Source organism: Schistocerca piceifrons, chromosome 9 (genome assembly GCF_021461385.2).
Source record: "Schistocerca piceifrons isolate TAMUIC-IGC-003096 chromosome 9, iqSchPice1.1, whole genome shotgun sequence".
NCBI lineage: Eukaryota > Metazoa > Arthropoda > Insecta > Orthoptera > Acrididae > Schistocerca > Schistocerca piceifrons.
Genome location: NC_060146.1, coordinates 216579819 through 216599560, shown reverse-complemented (window position 1 = coordinate 216599560; position 19742 = coordinate 216579819). Strand labels below are relative to the sequence as shown.

The following is a 19742-nucleotide window of genomic DNA, read 5'->3' as shown; positions in this document are numbered from 1 at the left end:
GCGCAGCAGGTAGCGAATCTGTCCAGAGCAGCCGGTTCCCTGACGAGGTGTTTGCGAACTGAGCCTCCCCCACTGCTTGTCTACCCCAGTCGCTCGCCCCCAGTGCAGGTGTTGTCACCGTTTCTCAGACAGTGTCGTCGTCGATCAGCATCAATAATTTCGCAAAGTTAACTTGCCGATTCTAGAGTTTCGTCATATATGTCATACGAAACTAATTATTTGTATTTGGCGGATCTCATTCACAAAAGTACGCTCTTCACGGTATTTCTAAAGTTCTAATACACAATCTACTATTTATTGAATTTTTATCTCAGCAAAACTGAACTTTTATTTCGTAAATTTCTTACATAACATGGTCACTCGTCCTGTGAAGCTTCCAGAATTTTTAGTGAGGAAGGCGGAATGAGGACTCAGACAGCTGGTGGCCCACTTTTCTGTCAGAAACTATTAAACACGATCATATTTACCTTTATTGTGCTCCAACAGGAGTATTTTTCAGCTGATTATTATGTAGTTAATTTTATAAAGATGAAATTCCAACTAGATGAACTTTCGTGGAGTCATCTATATTAAGCAACGAATTTTATCATCTGTAGACATCAAGAGCAACACTCGAGTTATCGAGACTTTATACGCCGCATCTAACCATAGGGAAATATTCTGTAATTTCTTTCAGATGAACACGCCCGTTGTCGCGTAAATCTTTATCTAATTACTAACTGTAAACCCGGCGTTGACCGGATATTTATTAATCCCAGTTTTATGTCAGTTCATTCCCTCTTCTCTCATCTCTCTTGTCCACTTAGTCCCATCTCGTCTCTCTATCCACCTCCTCCTTCCGCCTATCCGTCTCTCTTTCCATCTCCTCCATCTGCCCCCCCCCCCTCTTACAACACTTCCTCCTCCTCTCCATCATCCTCTCCTTCTCCATCCATCTTCCCGTCTCTATCCACCTCCTCCTCTGCTTTTTTTAATAGTGCATCAAATTCACAGTAACACCCCTAATTTATGTATTTATTACTGTGTTCCATTAGTCATTCATCACCTTCCCCTTTCTCTGTTTACCTGCTGCTCCCTCTCTCTTTTAATCTGGTTCTCTCACTTCTCTGGATGCACTTCCTCCCCCTTCCCCGCCCCTATCACGTTCTCCTCTCTCCGTATATCTCCTCCACCGCCTCCGTCATGCCATCTTCTCTTTCCACGTCTACGAAAAAATATGTATATTTGCCAACTTTCATGCTGATTGACGAGACGACGTTGAATTTATTTAAAGGTAGGCCAACCATCTGCCATCCAGCCTACGTTGGCTTGTGTAAATGCCTTCACCACGAAAAGATACAGGGCTATTACAAATGATTGAAGCGATTTCATAAATTCACTGTAGCTCCATTCATTGACATATTGTCACGACACAGTACAGATACGTAGAAAAACTCATAAAGTTTTGTTCGGCTGAAGCCGCACTTCAGGTTTCTGCCGCCAGAGCGCTCGAGAGCGCAGTGAGACAAAATGGGAACAGGAGCCGAGAAAGCGTATGTCGTGCTTGAAATGCACTCACATCAGTCAGTCATAACAGTGCAACGACACTTCAGGACGAAGTTCAACAAAGATCCACCAACTGATAACTCCATTCGGCGATGGTATGCGCAGTTTAAAGCTTCTGGATGCCTCTGTAAGGGGAAATCAACGGGTCGGCCTGCAGTGAGCGAAGAAACGATTGAACGCGTGCGGGCAAGTTTCACGCGTAGCCCGCGGAAAATTGGCTCATGCCAGAACTGGAGACCGACAGCGCCGACTTCATCTTTCAACAGGATGGTGCTCCACCGCACTTCCATCATGATGTCCGGCATTTCTTAAACAGGAGATTGGAAAACCGATGGATCGGTCGTGGTGGAGATCATGATCAGCAATTCATGTCATGGCCTCGACGCTCTCCCGACTTAATCCCATGCGATTTCTTTCTGTGGGGTTATGTGAAAGATTCAGTGTTTAAACCTCCTCTACCAAGAAACGTGCCAGAACTGCGAGCTCGCATCAACGATGCTTTCGAACTCATTGATGGGGACATGCTGCGCCGAGTGTGGGAGGAACTTGATTATCGGCTTGATGTCTGCCGAATCACTAAAGGGGCACATATCGAACATTTGTGAATGCCTAAAAAAACTTTTTGAGTTTTTGTATGCGTGTGCAAAGCATTGTGAAAATATCTCAAATAATAAAGTTATTGTAGAGCTGTAAAATCGCTTCAATCATTTGTAATAACCCTGTATATACGCGAGTCAACTCCCAAGCTGATCAGTCAAATGGTGTGTAATTCTGTTGTAAGGCACCCTCCGCCATACACCGCATGAAATTTGACGTAGACGGTGAGGCTCCCCTTCTTTTGAAGATCAAATGTACAAAATTTCATCAAGATCGTAGCAACACTGTGGCTGTTGTTGAAATCCGTAAGTAAAGTACCCTCCGCCATGCACTGAACAAAGTTTTATGTACACAGTGACCTTCCCCTTGGTTTGGGAAATAGGAATTCATTTTTATACACCCCGCTCGCTCTATGCCGCCTTAGATGCGAAACATAAATGATAGATTCGAACAGCAGAAATCATGTAATGATTTCTGTCGTATAAGGGACAATATAGCTATTAAATAATAGTAACGAGATTACGAGAGCAGTCACTTTCAGTGTTACGTAAAATATCGTTATACCTTGTAAATTATCACGACACAAAATGAAGATAATAAGCAATGTGGGACTTCCTTCCGTTTGCGTTTGAAACTCTCGGAGAAATCCTGTGCGATGGGGAACGGTGGGAGGGGGCAGCAAGGGGAGGCTCAATTTGTTCTGCCGGCCCGTGCCTCTGGCAGGTTTGACGCGCCACTGCTCGTAGGAAACCCCACGACACCGTAGACGGGCCCACAGACTAAAGAAGATGCGATTAGCATTTATTTATCCGTCGAGGCACTTCTGTCGCCACTTCACTTTTATGAGTCGGTGTGTAACGTTAGCATATCGTTGAGAATTGTCACCTTGGACTGAAAGCTTAGCTTGCCGTGTAGCCGGTAGGACAGCAGATGTTTGGTTCTCACGCTTGGCTACTGGGCCGGCCGAGCGAGCAGTGTACTTGATTAACGCTGCTTGCAATACGTTGCACATACTCTCGAAGGATCTAAAGAAGTACTATTAAATATTAATCAATCTTTTTCATACTTTGTATACTAAATTCTATGGTTAACACAACCACACCGTTAAAATTTCAAATCAATAACTCCAATACTTTCGGAGATATAAGTTTTTACCTAAATCACATAACCGTGCAGGCACTGTGAAACAGAGTATTCATCTATAGTATGGACTGAAACCACAACCAAGAGGATAGGTTCATATAATCTAATTTTCTTTAGTTTCATTACCACAGACTTCTAACATTATTAAAGGTAGTTTGTAGAATTATTATTTCATCGTGTTTTGGTTGTGTGAAGCTTTGGCGTGGTGCGCCCCGTGTTTCTTTTTGCTTAGCCATTTTGCACTTCCTGTCGATCTCATTTTTGAGATGTTTGTATTCCTTTTTGCTTGCTTCATTTACTGCATTTTTATATTTTCTCCTTTCATCAATTAAATTCATTTCTTCTATTACCCAAGGATTTCTATTAGCCCTCGTCTTTTTACGTACTTGATCCTCTGCTGCCTTCCCTTCTTCATCCCTCAAAGCTACCCATTCTTCTTCTACTGTATTTCTTTCCCCCATTCCTGTCAATTGTTCCCTTATGCTCTCCCTGAAACTCTGTACGACCTCTGGTTCTTTCAGTTTATCCAGGTCCCATCTCCTTAAATTCCCACCTTTTTGCAGTTTCTTCAGTTTTAATCTACAGGTCATAACCAATAGATTGTGGTCAGAGTCCACATCTGCCCCTGGAAATGCCTTACAATTTAAAACCTGGTTCCTAAATCTCTGTCTTACCATTATATAATCCATCTGATACCTTTTAGTATCTCCAGGCTTCTTCCATGTATACAACCTTCTTTCATGATTCTTAAACAAAGTGTTAGCTATGATTATGTTGTGCTCTGTCCAAAATTCTACCAGGCGGCTTCCTCTTTCATTTCTTAGCCCCAATCCATATTCACCTACTATGTTTCCTTCTCTCCCTTTTCCTACACTCGAATTCCAGTCACCCATGACTATTAAATTTTCGTCTCCCTTCACAATCTGAATAATTTCTTTTATTTCATCATACATTTCTTCAATGTCTTCGTCATCTGCGGAGCTAGTTGGCATATAAACTTGTACTACTGTAGTAGGTGTGGGCTTCGTATCTATCTTGGCCACAATAATGCGTTCACTATGCTGTTTGTAGTAGCTTACCCGCATTCCTATTTTCCTATTCATTATTAAACCTACTCCTGCATTACCCTTATTTGATTTTGTGTTTATAACCCTGTAGCCACCTGACCAGAAGTCTTGTTCCACCTGCCACCGAATTTCACTAATTCCCACTATATCTAACTTCAACCTATCCATTGCCTGCTTCATTTACTGCATTTTTATATTATCGTGCATTATCCTGCTGAAATGTAGGGTTCGCAGGGATCGAATGAAAGGTAGAGCCACTAGTCGTAACACATCTGAAATGTAACGTCCACTGCTCAAACTGCAGTCAATGCGAACAAGAAGTGACCGAGAAGTGTAACCAATGGCACCCCATACCATCACGCCGGGTGATACGCCAGTATGGCGATGAAGAATACACGCTTCCAATGTGCGTTCACCGCGATGTCACCAAACCTGTATGCGACCATCGTGATGCTGTAAACAGAACCTGGATTCATACGAAAAAAATGACGTTTTTCCATTCGTGCACCCAGGTTCGTCGTTGAGTACACCATCGCAGGCGCTCCTGTCTGTGATGCAGCGTCAAGGGTAACCGCAGGTCTCCGAGCTGATAGTCCATGCTGCTGCAAACGTCGTCGAACTGTTCGTGCAGATGGTTGTCGTCTTGCAAACGTGCCCATCTGCTGACTCGGGGATCGATATGTGGCTGAAATATCCGTTACAGCCATGCGGCATAAGATGCCTGTGATCTCGACTGCTAGTGATACGTGGCCGTTGGGATCCAGCACGGCGTTCCGTATTACCCTCCTGACCCCACCGATTCCATATTCTGCTAACAGTAATTGGATCTCGACCAACGCGAGCAGCAATGTCGCGATACGATAAACCGCAATCGCGATAGGCTACAATCCGAACTTTATCAAAGTCGGAAACGTGGTGTTGTTGTAATGCTCAGCCTTTATCTTTTTGACTCGCACTGGAAGGCTGCCTAACATATGATCGAACTCAAAAATTGTCACCATGCTCTGAAATTGTGGAGTATAATACTGCAGACGATAACTACCAATGAATGTCAGTCGAGTGCAATAAGGTAATAATTTAGTTTCAGTCAGATTATTTTGCCGAACAGTCTTCACCTGTTCAAGTAAAGAAAGACTGTAAGTGAAACAAAATATTTTACACTTCGAAATGCTGCACGAGCGAAGATTACATTGAGCAACTAATCGCTTCATTAATCTAGAAGATTTATGCCGAAAGTAATAACTAATATACAAGAGATATCAAAATAATGTACAAGAAAGAAAGAAAGAAAGTAATGAAAGATATCAGAGTGAGACATACAAACATGAATAACGCAAAATCTAATTTAACAACTGAAGTAATGGATCTCAGAGTTCTCGATAGCATCTACTAAAAAGTTCATCTCAAAAAAATGTAAAATCTGCAAACAAAGAGAGAATATGCCTGTACACAGTTACATAACTAAATACGTGTATCTGAGAAACGCAAACACGTAGAATCCCAAAGAAAGCAGGTGTTGACAGATGTGAAAATTACCCAACTATCAGTTCAATAAGTCACAGCTGCAAAATACTAACGCGAATTCTTTACAGACGAATGGAAAAACTAGTAGAAGCCAACCTCGGGGAAGATCAGTTTGGATGGCGTAGAAACACTGGAATACGTGAGGCAATACTGACCTTACGACTTATCTTAGAAGAAAGATTAAGGGAAGGTAAACCTACGTTTCTAGCATTTGTAGACTTAGAGAAAGCTTTTGACAATGTTGACTGGAATACTCTCTTTCAAATTCTAAAGGTGGCAGGGGTAAAATACAGGGAGCGAAAGGCTATTTACAAATGTACAGAAACCAGATGGCAGTTATAAGAGACGAGGGACATGAAAGGGAAGCAGTGGTTGGGAAGGGAGTAAGACAGGGTTGTAGCCTCTCCTCGATGTTGTTCAATCTGTATATAGAGCAAGCAGTAAAGGAAACAAAAGAAAAATTCAGAGTAGGTATTAAAATTCATGGAGAAGAAATAAAAACTTTGAAGTTCGCCGATGGCATTGTAATTCTGTCAGAGACAGCAAAGGACTTGGAAGAGCAGTTGAATGGAATGGACAGTGTCTTGAAAGGAGGATGTAAGATGAACATCACCAAAAAGAAAACAAGGATAATGGAATGTAGTCTAATTAAGTCGGCTGATGCTGAGGGAATTAGATTAGGAAATGAGACACTTAAAGTAGTAAAGGAGCTTTGCTATTTGGGAAGCAAAATAACTGATGATGGTCGAAGTAGAGAGGATATAAAATGTAGACTGGCATGGCAAGGAAAGCGTTTCTGAAGAAGAGAAATTTGTTAACATCGAGTATAGATTTAAGTGTCAGGAAGTCATTTCTGAAAGTATTTGTATGGAGTGTAGCCATGTATGGAAGTGAAACATGGACGATAAATAGTTTGGACAAGAAGAGAATAGAAGCTTTCGAAATGTGGTGCTACAGAAGAATGCTCAAGACTACATTGGTAGATCACATAAGTGAGGAAGTATTGAATAGGATTGGGGAGAAGAGAAGTTTGTGGCACAACTTGACCAGAAGAAGGGATCGGTTGGTAGAACATGTTCTGAGGCATCAAGGGATCACCAATTTAGTATTGGAGGGTAGCGTGGAGGGTAAAAATCGTAGAGGGAGACCAAGAGATGAATACACTAAGCAGATTCAGAAGGATGTAGGTTGCAGTAGGTACTGGGAGATGAAAAAGCTTGCACAGGATAGAGTAGCATGGAGAGCTGCATCAAACCAGTCTCAGGACTGAAGACCACAACAACAACAACAATGCACGACCGTATGTTGCAGGTCCTGTACGGATCTTTCTGGATACAGAAAGTGTTCGACTGCTGCCCTGGCCAGCACATTCTCCAGATCTCTCACCAATTGAAAACGTCTGGTCAATGGTGGCCGAGCAACTGGCTCGTGACAATACGCCAGTCACTGCTCTTGATGAACTGTGGTATCGTGTTGAAGCTGCATGGGCAGCTGTACCTGTACAGGCCATCCAAGCTCTGTTTGACTCAATGCCCAGGCGTATCAAGGCCATTATTTCGGCCAGAGGTGGTTGTCCTGGGCACTGATTTCTCAGGATCTATGCACCCAAACTGCGTGAAAATGTAATGACATGTCAGTTCTAGTATAATATATCTGTCCAATGAATTCCCGTTTATCATCTGCATTTCTTCTTGGTGTAGCAATTTTAATGGCCAGTAGTGTAAAATTTGGTATGAAGCAAGGTTTCGTAGTACAAGCAAAAGAAAAAGTGAGAAAATTGTGGAATTATAATTACATCACAGGAAAAAACATTTGTTTTGTCATTTCTTGTCTGTCTGTCTGTCTTCAGACTCCGTTTTAACTACACTCCTGGAAATGGAAAAAAGAACACATTGACACCGGTGTGTCAGACCCACCATACTTGCACCGGACACTGCGAGAGGGCTGTACAAGCAATGATCACACGCACGGCACAGCGGACACACCAGGAACCGCGGTGTTGGCCGTCGAATGGCGCTAGCTGCGCAGCATTTGTGCACCGTCGCCGTCAGTGTCAGCCAGTTTGCCGTGGCATACGGAGCTCCATCGCAGTCTTTAACACTGGTAGCATGCCGCGACAGCGTGGACGTGAACCGTATGTGCAGTTGACGGACTTTGAGCGAGGGCGTATAGTGGGCATGCGGGAGGCCGGGTGGACGTACCGCCGAATTGCTCAACACGTGGGGCGTGAGGTCTCCACAGTACATCGATGTTGTCGCCAGTGGTCGGCGGAAGGTGCACGTGCCCGTCGACCTGGGACCGGACCGCAGCGACGCACGGATGCACGCCAAGACCGTAGGATCCTACGCAGTGCCGTAGGGGACCGCACCGCCACTTCCCAGCAAATTAGGGACACTGTTGCTCCTGGGGTATCGGCGAGGACCATTCGCAACCGTCTCCATGAAGCTGGGCTACGGTCCCGCACACCGTTAGGCCGCCTTCCGCTCACGCCCCAACATCGTGCAGCCCGCCTCCAGTGGTATCGCGACAGGCGTGAATGGAGGGACGAATGGAGACGTGTCGTCTTCAGCGATGAGAGTCGCTTCTGCCTTGGTGCCAATGATGGTCGTATGCGTGTTTGGCGTCGTGCAGGTGAGCGCCACAATCAGGACTGCATACGACCGAGGCACACAGGGCCAACACCCGGCATCATGGTGTGGGGAGCGATCTCCTACACTGGCCGTACACCACTGGTGATCGTCGAGGGGACACTGAATAGTGCACGGTACATCCAAACCGTCATCGAACCCATCGTTCTACCATTCCTAGACCGGCAAGGGAACTTGCTGTTCCAACAGGACAATGCACGTCCGCATGTATCCCGTGCCACCCAATGTGCTCTAGAAGGTGTAAGTCAACTACCCTGGCCAGCAAGATCTCCGGATCTGTCCCCCATTGAGCATGTTTGGGACTGGATGAAGCGTCGTCTCACGCGGTCTGCACGTCCAGCACGAACGCTGGTCCAACTGAGGCGCCAGGTGGAAATGGCATGGCAAGCCGTTCCACAGGACTACATCCAGCGTCTGTACGATCGTCTCCATGGGAGAATAGCAGCCTGCATTGCTGCGAAAGGTGGATATACACTGTACTAGTGCCGACATTGTGCATGCTCTGTTGCCTGTGTCTATGTGCCTGTGGTTCTGTCAGTGTGATCATGTGATGTATCTGACCCCAGGAATGTGTCAATAATGTTTCCCCTTCCTGGGACAATGAATTCACGGTGTTCTTATTTCAATTTCCAGGAGTGTATATATGACGGTAGTATCTGTTCCCGAAAGAACAGTTACCGTCAATGACCATGCAGCTTTGCTAGAAATGAAATGATAATGAAATGGACACCCTAGCTGCAAGCTGGCGTTGATACACTTCATTGGGGACATGTTGAAAATGTGTGCCCCGACCGGGACTCGAACCCGGGATCTCCTGCTTACATGGTAGACGCTCTATCCATCTGAGCCACCGCGGGCACAGAGAACAGTGCGTCTGCAGGGTTATCCCTTGCACGCTCCCCGTGAGATCCACATTCCCAACATGTCCACACCACTACATTCGTAGTGCGCCTAATAGATGTTTGCCCATCATACCCATTACTCGTGGCAGATTAATCTACCAAGTCCCGTACGAGTTCGGGCATAGCGTGTGCGTTCGCACAAGAAGGTCAAAGGCCGGGAACCCATATTTTTAACTATATATGACGGTAGTATCTGTTCCCGAAAAAACAGTTACCGTCAATGACCACGCAGCTTTGCTAGAAATGAAATGATAATTAAATGGACACCCTAGCTGCAAGCAGGCGTTGATACACTCAGTTTTCTAAAGATCGCGATAGGATATCGAGTATAAATTTATATACCGTGCTAAGGCGGTGCAAAATATTTGAACATCTCAGCCAACGCAGTCAAAAGACACAGCTATTTTTGTCGCAAATTCAGTTACTCGCAAACTTACTCTGGAAAATCTATAACATACTTCCAGTGGACCTAGAATCGTGTTGCTCTGTAACGCAGGGGCCGCTCACTAGGTCCAGCCGGTGTGTTGTACGCCGCGTGAGAGGCGGGCGGCAGGTACTGCCTCACAGAGCGAGTTGACCGAGGGGGAGGGAGGGAGTGATGGCGGAGAATCGCTTTGTGCCGGCCTTGGCAGAGGCGCGCGTGCGCCCACACGTCACAGCCGCCTGCTGTCCTGCCCGGTCTCCTGACTAGAGATGGGCAAACTCGTTCATCCTTGGGAACCAGTTCACTGCTGATCGTTCTCTTTTGAGAACCGTTCATTTTTTTTTCGTTCACCGTTCATTGGTATATGGTATATGGTTCTTATGAAAAACTGAAAACTAGTAGTGTACACGACTGAAGGATGGAGGGCACCAAGAGGGGTCAGTTGCCTCCCCCACCCTGGAGTATAGAGTTTTCATTCATTACAGAATTCTTGCACACTTTTAGAAGTAATTTCTGTGATTCTGCAGGACCTCTCGTTTAGCCAACTGTAGCGTTGTGTGGCTGATCGCAGGGAAATAATATAGGGTGGCGCACGGAAAACCGGCCCCGAGTACAGACTGCTCGCCAATTACCGACGATGTGTTGCCCGTTACGAGCAGATACAACAAACAGACAAACATGTAATAATTAGGCAGTAAAGAAATAACAAGCTAATGCAAGCAACAATTGCGAAACAATCGATGACGATGTGTAGAGAGCTGGAGAAGAGAACATGAAAATCTCACGCGACGCGCATGGGTTCAAAATGGATCAAATGGCTCTGAGAACTATGCGACTTAACATCTATGATCATCAGTCCCCTAGAACTTAGAACTACTTAAACCTAACTAACCTAAGGACATCACACTACACCCAGTCATCACGAGGCAGAGAAAATCCATGACCCCGCCGGGAATCGAACCCGGGAACCCGGGCGTGGGAAGCGAGAACGCTACCGCATGCGCATGGGCTATAGCACATGTAGTCTGGTAAACCTGTTGGTGGCTGTTTCCCAACTTAATAGACCATAAGTGTCATGTACAAAATTCTTCGTTTCGACTTCCACTATATAGCTATGCTACGTTGTAAACAATAATCGTTTATACCCTATATATACGTCACGTTCTCTCTGAGTTCGTAGGCGAAGTAGACTTTATGGAAGCATAAAATAAAATGTGGTTTTCTCATCATACTTGCGTCACACGCTTAGTAAAAATTAGGTTTTTATGTTGCATTATTAAAGTTAATGCAGCAATAATAATAATCATAATAATTAAGTTCGCGCAATAAAGTTTTTCGTTTGAAAGCTCCTTCTGAAGAAATGTTTTTGAGATAATAAGTAAATACGATTTTATGGCAATCTATGTCTTCACAAATGGAGAGGCACCGCTTTTCCTACTGAGCCAAAATGACCCACAACCCACTTTTTCTTTTTTCTCAAAGAAATCAAAGTAGCAGGTAATGGAAATTGGAAACAACCAAACTTAAAAATAATTAGAGCCTTCTAAATGTAATGTTTTGTATATGAAAGATGCAGGAAAATCGTTTTATATGAATTTCCTTACACTAAAAATTAAGCAAATTATTGAAAGTTAGTTGCTAAAGCAAGTCGATGAAACAAAAAAATATATGAATAACAGAAAAAAACTCGCCTTGTTATGTCTTCTGCTGTTCATCGATATAATGAAATGAGCTGATGTGCCCTTTTGTTACCTGAAAAGACGTACCTATTACGTACAACGTAATTTTTATGTAATTTACGTTACTATCAAATACTTTTTGATTACCGGTCGTGGACGCTGAATAGCCAGAACCAAGAGCAAGAACAGTTTGGAACAGATGTAAAATAGGCGAGCGCAGTGAACGAAACGAACAACTGGATACTGAACTAACTAGGAGCAGTCGGCAGTGGAACTGAGACAGGTGGACATGCGAAGAAAGACGAGTGCGGCCGAGGGAGACCGACAGTGAGATGAGCATGCGACCGAGGCTGGAGCGAGAACTGCCGAAGTGACCGCCGCGACCGAAGTGAACTAGTGAACTATGAACCGATCTTTCCTCGGAATTCGTTCCTCGGTCCTTTCGTTCATCTTCGTGAACCGTTCCTTTGCACCCGTTCGTTCGCGAACTACCCACCTCTACTGCTGACCCTGGCCACTCTGCAGGTACTCAGCAGTGCATCAGCAGAGCCTCTTCCGAGAGTGCGCCCTGCAGCACGTCTCAGAAGTATCGTCTCAGAAAGTACGCCGCGTCTCTGCAGTTAGTGACACTTGCACCGAGTGACACTTATACGGAGAGGGAAAGTGTTGACGTCTTCTCGGATACCAGGACACTGCAGGTGATAGACAGGGTGTTCCAGAAGCAGGATACGCCGGCGTGTCCGCCGATACCTGTGACGCATTCCGGAGAAGGACAAAGCGCATCTCCTGCCGTAAGTTCCTTGTCCCCGCACCAGTTCTTAGTGAGCGCGGCTTTCTCCCAGAGTTTAGAGACCCTGTATAGGGAGAGTGGCCAACCGGACGATACGGCGGCCATTTTTCTGCCAAACTGCGGGCGGGACTTTTGAATGGCCAGTAGTGGAGTACTGGAGTACAAACTCACAGAATCAAAAGCACAAGAAAATATGGCGAAGTCATTCGATAAATGACTTTCTTTAGAGTTATAATATACTCATAGTAGCCTACTACGTACAGCAGGGGAAAATTTGATACAGTGGCTGCAAAAATTATTCGTTACTTGCATTTATCTCCTTTAAAGTTCGTTTACTACGCATATTGAAATGAAAGTAACGTAAATAAAAAAAATATAGTGTATAGCATTTGTTTTGTATCGGAAGTGCATAACGCTAAAGATTTAACGTACCTCTGTTACGTCAGATGAATGAAAGTCGTAAACAGTTGTTTACTTGTGACATGCAAAAAGTGTGAGATGTGTTAGTACTTCGTGTCAGGTCTTCAAACTTTTTGCATGTCGCAAGTAAACAACTGCTTCCGACTTTGTTTCATATATGTACAGAATACCTCTCGTAGATAACAAACGAAAAAGATTACAAAAATCGGGTAATGTTAAATGTAGGCTACTGTAATAACGACCAAATATAACAAGAAAGCAGGCCGGTGTGGCCGAGCGGTTCTAGGCGCTACAGGCAGGAACCGCGCGACCGTTACGGTCGCAGGTTCGAATCCTGCCTCGGGTATGGATGTGTGTGATGTCCTTACGTTAGTAAGGTTTAATTAGTTCTAAGTTCTAGGGGACTGATGACCTCGGAAGTTAAGTCCCATAGTGCTCAGAGCCATTTCTTTATAACAAGAAAACTACCGTATCCCTTCTACCCCACAGTAAGTAGGCCTATTAAAAACTGTCTTCAAGAGTACCTACGATAATTTACTGCGAATAATGTTTCAGCAACCACAACAACCGCGGAAAACGTGCTTACAACTTGCCTGCGTCAACAGTCAGGCAGTAATACTGAAACCAAAATAATACCTAGTGTTCTGATTCGGAACGAAATGAAGCTTGACGCTGTAAAGTCGAATGAGCATGGCACAAAAATTACAGGAACTTTCCGTTTCCAGCAAGGACTGTCAGATGTTGGCTTCAGAAAAGCTTCTGATGCTACCAGTATGCACGCAAACGCTAATTACGTACTAAAAACGATATACAACTAAATCGAACATGCATGCACAACGCATAACAAGTCTCTCAATAATTCAAATACCCTTTAATCGTTTCCTAAAAGTCCTCTGAACTTCAATTAAACTCAAAAGCACGGCTAACATAGGAAACGCGAGAGACGTTTGGCAGAAAAATGGCGCCAAAGCTGATCAACCAATCACAGCCAACTTCACCTGTGGCTCTCTACCAGAGTCCAGTGCTGCAGTTGACCTCTGACTGGCAAGTAGTGGTCCGTGTTTTAGTGCTGAGATAATGGAGTTCCCTGAAGTCACCAAAGGGAAGCTTTTGCTGATTCACAATGGGGTCAGCATATAGTGGACTTCACAAATAATCAGAAGTGAGTTACTGGCGTTGTCTAAACTTTAAAAAGTACATATGCAAAGGAAGACTGTCCAGAAAAAAATAGCGAAGTTCTAGGGGAAGGTGACCACATATAGGTTGATTCTTGCAGAGATGACAACAGCAACCAGCCACTTTCTACACTGCTATTATTTATTTAAATAGCGCCGCTACCGGTTTAGAGCCGAAAGGTTCATCCTAAGATGGCTAGTTCACGTTTTACACTAGCTTTCACTCTTTTCTTTCCCAACTGACGATATTTTCTTGGATGGTGGTGTCCTACAAGTGAAACAAGATGTGAGACAATGTCTTTTTAACTATAACTGCGGCTCACAACGACTTTAATTGATGTAAACAACTTACTCCAGTGAAGATGTTTTGGTTACTTACGTTGAAAAAACCGCGCTAACACGTTCCAGTGCTGACTGCTTGTGATCATGCCGCACTGGAGCGTAATGACGCGTGCTTTTCAAGGTAAGTAACCCAAACATCTTCAGTAGAATAAGTCGTTTACTTCCTTTAAAATCGTTGTGAGCCACAGTTACAGTTAAAGAGACATTGTCTCACATCTTGTTTCACTTGTAGGACACCACCATCCAAGAAAATATCGTCAGTTGGGAAAGAAAAGAGTGAAAGCTAGTGTAAAACGTGAACTAGCCATCTGAAGATGAACCTTTCGGCTCTAAACCGGTAACGGCGCTATTTCGGTAAATAAATAGCAATGTGGAAAGTGGTTGGTTGCTGTTGTCTTCTCTATACACAGCCACGGGCTCGGAATGTCAGTTTTCGAAAAAACGGCATGAAGGTAGCCATGTTTGTTTTCCAGATGAAGCAGCAAATGAAGTGTGACACCATTTTATCGGCGCAAAGAAGCGGGCAAAAAGAAGCAGACGCTACAGCTTCATGAGTTTACGTTGAACAAGTGGGGCGGCTCTTCAGTCAAGGCTACGACCTAGTAACATCGTTACCGACACACAGAAGTGCGAGACAATCGTTACATAGCATTAGGCGAAAATGTATGGGAATTACGCAAGATCCTATCGCTTCCAGAGGGATATTCTTCCAAGAGAGTAATTTACTGATGAACAATGGTAGCTTTTTTACTTTCAGATGATAACAGGGGACTGGAAGTTCCAATACTGGTGCCGGCCGCGGTGGCCGAGAGGTTCTAGGCGCTTCAGACCGGAACCGCGTGACTGCTACGGTCGCAGGTTCGAATCCTGCCTCGGGCATGGATGTGTGTGATGTCCTTGGGTTAATTAGGCTTAAGTAGTTCTAACTTCTAGGGGACTGATGACCTCAGATGTTGAGTCCCATAGTGCTCAGAGCCATTTGAACCATTAGAATACTGGTGTTTACCAGCGAAAACGGAAAACTCTGAATCATTCTTTGTGGATTGAATGTTGCAAGAGTTCGAGCAAGCAGTTTGGACAGTTGTTTATACTCCATAACGACTTAATAATTATTGAGAGCAAACAAACACCATTCCAGCTGTCTACGCTTTGCTGCCAAATGAAAAGCGAGAAACATATGAACGCTTTTTTCTTTTAAGCTACTAATGTATTAATGTAACGTGCCTGGATGGAGCCCTGCATCTGTGATGATGGATTTCTAAATTGCAGTTGGCCAAGCAGTTATAAGTTTGTTTCTTGGTATTGAATTACTGTCTGCAGTTGTTGCATTCAGCGTTTGCGAAAACAACTTCAGTGTTGTGACCTTGTAACCTCCCCGTGAAAATAAACGACAATGATACTGAGCCAAATGTTGACTCCACACAAAAACGAATAATAAAAATGAGTCGTGCGTAACCTCCTTGCAAAATTAAAGAATAATAATGGCCCAAATGTAAACTCCCCGTGAAATTTTTTATGAAAAGAATTGAATAAAAATGCAAATAGAGCCAAATGTTAGCTTCCCACAGTAATAAATCTCAATGATAATAAAAATGTGCAAAAATGTTAAGTCCTCACAAAATTAACGTTAAGATGAACCTGATAAATTTTACAAGGGCAGCTACGCTGACCTACGGCCCTGTGCAATAATTAAACCTGAACACAAAAACCAAAATTCTTACCTCAGTAAACTGCATCTATATCTGCTCTTATTTTTCGGCACAGCTTCGTGCAATGCTGCCCATGTTTAACTTTGATTCTTGGAGGGAATGCATAGGAAATATTATTTAACTTGAAATGAATCTTTTTCTTTAAAAAGGTTACTTTGTAGAAAAATTATTATTGGGGCAATTCTTGAACAAATTAATTACAATTAACATATGTCATTAGCTGAGCGCAATGCTGCTTCATTACCTTCGATAACAATATACCTCGTCCAGAACTGTGACCAGAGACCCATGTCGACGCCCGCCGACTCCAGCTCACAACTGCAACTGAACCATTCGCTCTGCCGACTCCACACACGCAACAGCAACTGACTACTACTGCAGACAGAGCGCAACTGCACTCTCGCGCGGTCAAGCGCAGACTAGCAACGATAAATAACTCTCTGGTCAGAGATTCTGTCATGCCTCGCCATCGTTGTCAATGAATACACTAAATACATACGTGTTTCAACCTCGTTGCAGACTGGAAACAAAACGAGGAAACACGCTCGCTGTCACGTAAGAATGTGTTCTGCGCTAGTACATCTTGCCCTACAATTGTTGAACGATGGTTTCCTGTGTGTTCAGGAGAGCACGCCCGAAAACCAAAGGCTTCAGGATTCGTAAGACTAATTAGTGAACCAGTGGCTCTATAACGAACACATGCCAAGAGAGACTTGAAACTGCAGTGGAAGGCGCCATCGCAGAGGGTTGCTGCGTTGGTAAAGTACCGGAACTTCAAGCGCTGATAGAAAGCACTGAAGCTGAAACCGTTATAGGTACGGAAAGCTGGCTGAAGCCAGAGATAAATTCTACCGAAATTTTTACAAAGGTACAGACGGTGATAAGAAAGGATAGATTGCATGCAACCGGCGGTGGCGTGTTTATCGCTGTTAGTAGTAGTTTATCCTGTAGTGAAGTAGAAGTGGATAGTTCCTGTGAATTATTATGGGTGGAGGTTACACTCAACAACCGAGCTAGGTTAATAATTGGCTCCTTTTACCGACCTCCCGACTCAGCAGCATTAGTGACAGAACAACTGAGAGAAAATCCGGAATACATTTCACATAAATTTTCTCAGCATGTTATAGTCTTAGGTGGAGATTTCAATTTACCAGGTATAGACTGGGACACTCAGATGTTTAGGACGGGTAGTAGGGATAGAGCATCGAGTGACATTATACTGAGTGCACTATCCGAAAATTACCTCGAGCAATTAAACAGAGAACCGACTCGTGGAGATAACATCTTGCACCTACTGATAACAGACCCGAACTTTTCGACTCTGTAAGCGCAGAACAGGGAATCAGTGATCATAAGGCCGTTGCTGCATCTCTGAATATGGAAGTAAATAGGAATATAAAAAAGGAGGAAGGTTTATCTATTTAGCAAGAGTAATAGAAGGCAGATTTCAGACTACCTAACAGATCAAAACGAAAATTTCTGTTCCGACACTGGCAATATTGAGTGTTTATGGGAAAAGTTCAAAGCAATCGTAAAATGCGTTTTAGACAGGTACGTGCTGAGTAAAACTGTGAGGGACGGGAAAAACCCACCGTGGTTCAACAACAAAGTTAGGAAACTACTGCGAAAGCAAAGAGAGCTTCACTCCAAGTTTAAACGCAGCCAAAACCTCTCAGACAAACAGAAGCTAAACGATGTCAAAGTTAGGGTAAGGAGGGCTATGCGTGAAGTGTTCAGTGAATTCGAAAGTAAAATTCTATGTACCGACTTGACAGAAAATCCTAGGAAGTTCTGGTTTTACGTTAAATCAGAAAGTGGCTCGAAACAGCATATCCAGACACTCTGGGATGATGATGGCATTGAAACAGAGGATGACACGCGTAAAGCTGAAATACTAAACACGTTTTTCCAAAGCTGTTTCACAGAGGAAGACCGCACTGCAGTTCCTTCTCTAAATCCTCGCACGAACGAAAAAATGGCTGACATCGAAATAAGTGTCCAAGGAATAGAAAAGCAACTGGAATCACTCAACAGAGGAAAGTCCACTGGACCTGACAGAATACGCGAAAGAACTTGCCGCCCTTCTAACAGCCGTGTACCGGCGGAACGGAAGGCTCCAAATGATTGGAAAAGAGCACAGGTAGTCCCAGTCTTCAAGAAGGGTCGTCTAGCAGATGCGCAAAACTATAGACCTATATCTCTGACGTCGATCTGTTGTAGAATTTTAGAACATGTTTTTTGCTCGCGTATCCTGTCATTTCTGGAAACCCAGAATCTACTCTGTAGGAATCAACATGGATTCCGGCAACAGCGATCGTGTGAGACGCAACTCGCTTTAGTCGTTCATGAGACCCAGAAAATATTAGGCTCCCAGGTAGATGCCATTTTCCTTGACTTTCGGAAGGCGTTCGAAACAGATAAACAAAGTAGGAGCCTACGGAATATCAGACCAGCTGTGTGGCTGGATTGCCGAGTTTTTAGCAAACAGAACACAGCATGTTGTTGTCAATGGAGAGACGTCTACAGACGTTAAAGTAACCTCTGTCGTGCCACAGGTGACTGTTATGGTACCATTGCTTTTCGCAATATATATATAAATGACCTAGTAGACAGCGTCGGAAGTTCCATGCGGCTTTTCGCGGATGATGCTGTAGTACACAGAGAAGTTGCAGCATTAGAAAATTGCAGCGAAATGCAGGAAGATCTGCAGCGGATGGGCACTTGGTGAAGTGGCACGTAAAGTGCCCTCCGCAACACACCGTTGGGTGGCTTGCGGAGTATAAATGTAGGTGTAGATGTAGAATCTCTTTTCCAAATTTTAAATTAACCAGTGCTAGAAATGAAAGTCTGACAATGATTAAGGAAACGTTAACCGACGCTAGTTCTAAAGTTACATCCACGGGAGAAATTTGTGAACTATTTGACATTAAGATTGGTGCAACACAGGGAGATGAACTCTCCCTATTACCGTTTAACTGTGTTTTGGAAATGGCGAGCGCAAATCTCGAGTCAAAATTTATATCAATCAATGAACTTAGGTAGAACTAATATTAGAGTAGATTGGCTCACCTTTGAAGATGATCTGGCAGTGTTAACTAGGGATATTACCACAGCTAGAAAAAAAACTGAAATTTTAAGGAAGTTGCAGGAAAAGTAAGACTACAAATATCATTCTAAAAATCGGAATATATAACTTGCAACAAAGAAGCACCAAAGTTTTTGAACACGAAATATGGAAAACAAAAAGATTTCTCAGCTTAAATACTTGGGGTGAAATCATACAAGAAAACCGTCTGGAAAAAGCTGCGAACTAAGTTCGCTTTCAAAAAATGGCAACTGCATTCAGGTTAACACAAAATATTTATAATAAAAATAACTTTCTGAATTCAGTAAACTTACGCATTACAGAGCCGTAATCAAACATGAATGTCTTTATGGAGCAGGAACTTTAATTTTAAATAGAAATAGGGATATTGAAGAAATTCAAAAGAAGTAAAGAAAGACTATTAGAAAAATATTATGCCTCAAAATTACTGATGGAGAAACTTATAGGGTGACAAGTAATAAGGAAATAGAAGAATACACAGCCATACATGGTGACATGAGAAAACGAAGATGTTAGTTTTATCGGCACATTAAAAGAACGGGACCCACTAGGTTGACAAAACGAACAGTAAAATTCTACGAAAACAGAAGTAAGGTCAAAACTGAGCCAATTAAATTGATCACAGCGATTAATGAGGATCTTAAAGTAGTTGTTGTGGTCTTCAGTCCTGA

General features: G+C 43.5%; 1 protein-coding gene and 1 non-coding gene across 2 annotated transcripts in view; one reads left to right on the top strand and one right to left on the bottom strand.

Moving 5' to 3' along the window:
* LOC124716874 (extensin-like) overlaps window positions 1–15075 on the top strand; it is a 67959-nt gene extending 52884 nt beyond the window's left edge. Inside the window, exon 2 of the mRNA XM_047243426.1 lies at window positions 15014–15075. Coding sequence (XP_047099382.1) covers window positions 15014–15075 — 62 coding nt within the window. The remainder of the gene's footprint in view (window positions 1–15013) is intronic.
* Trnat-ugu lies at window positions 9308–9382 on the bottom strand. Its single transcript has one exon. It is a non-coding gene; the product is annotated as a tRNA-Thr (tRNA).
* Window positions 15076–19742: the final 4667 nt, after the last annotated feature.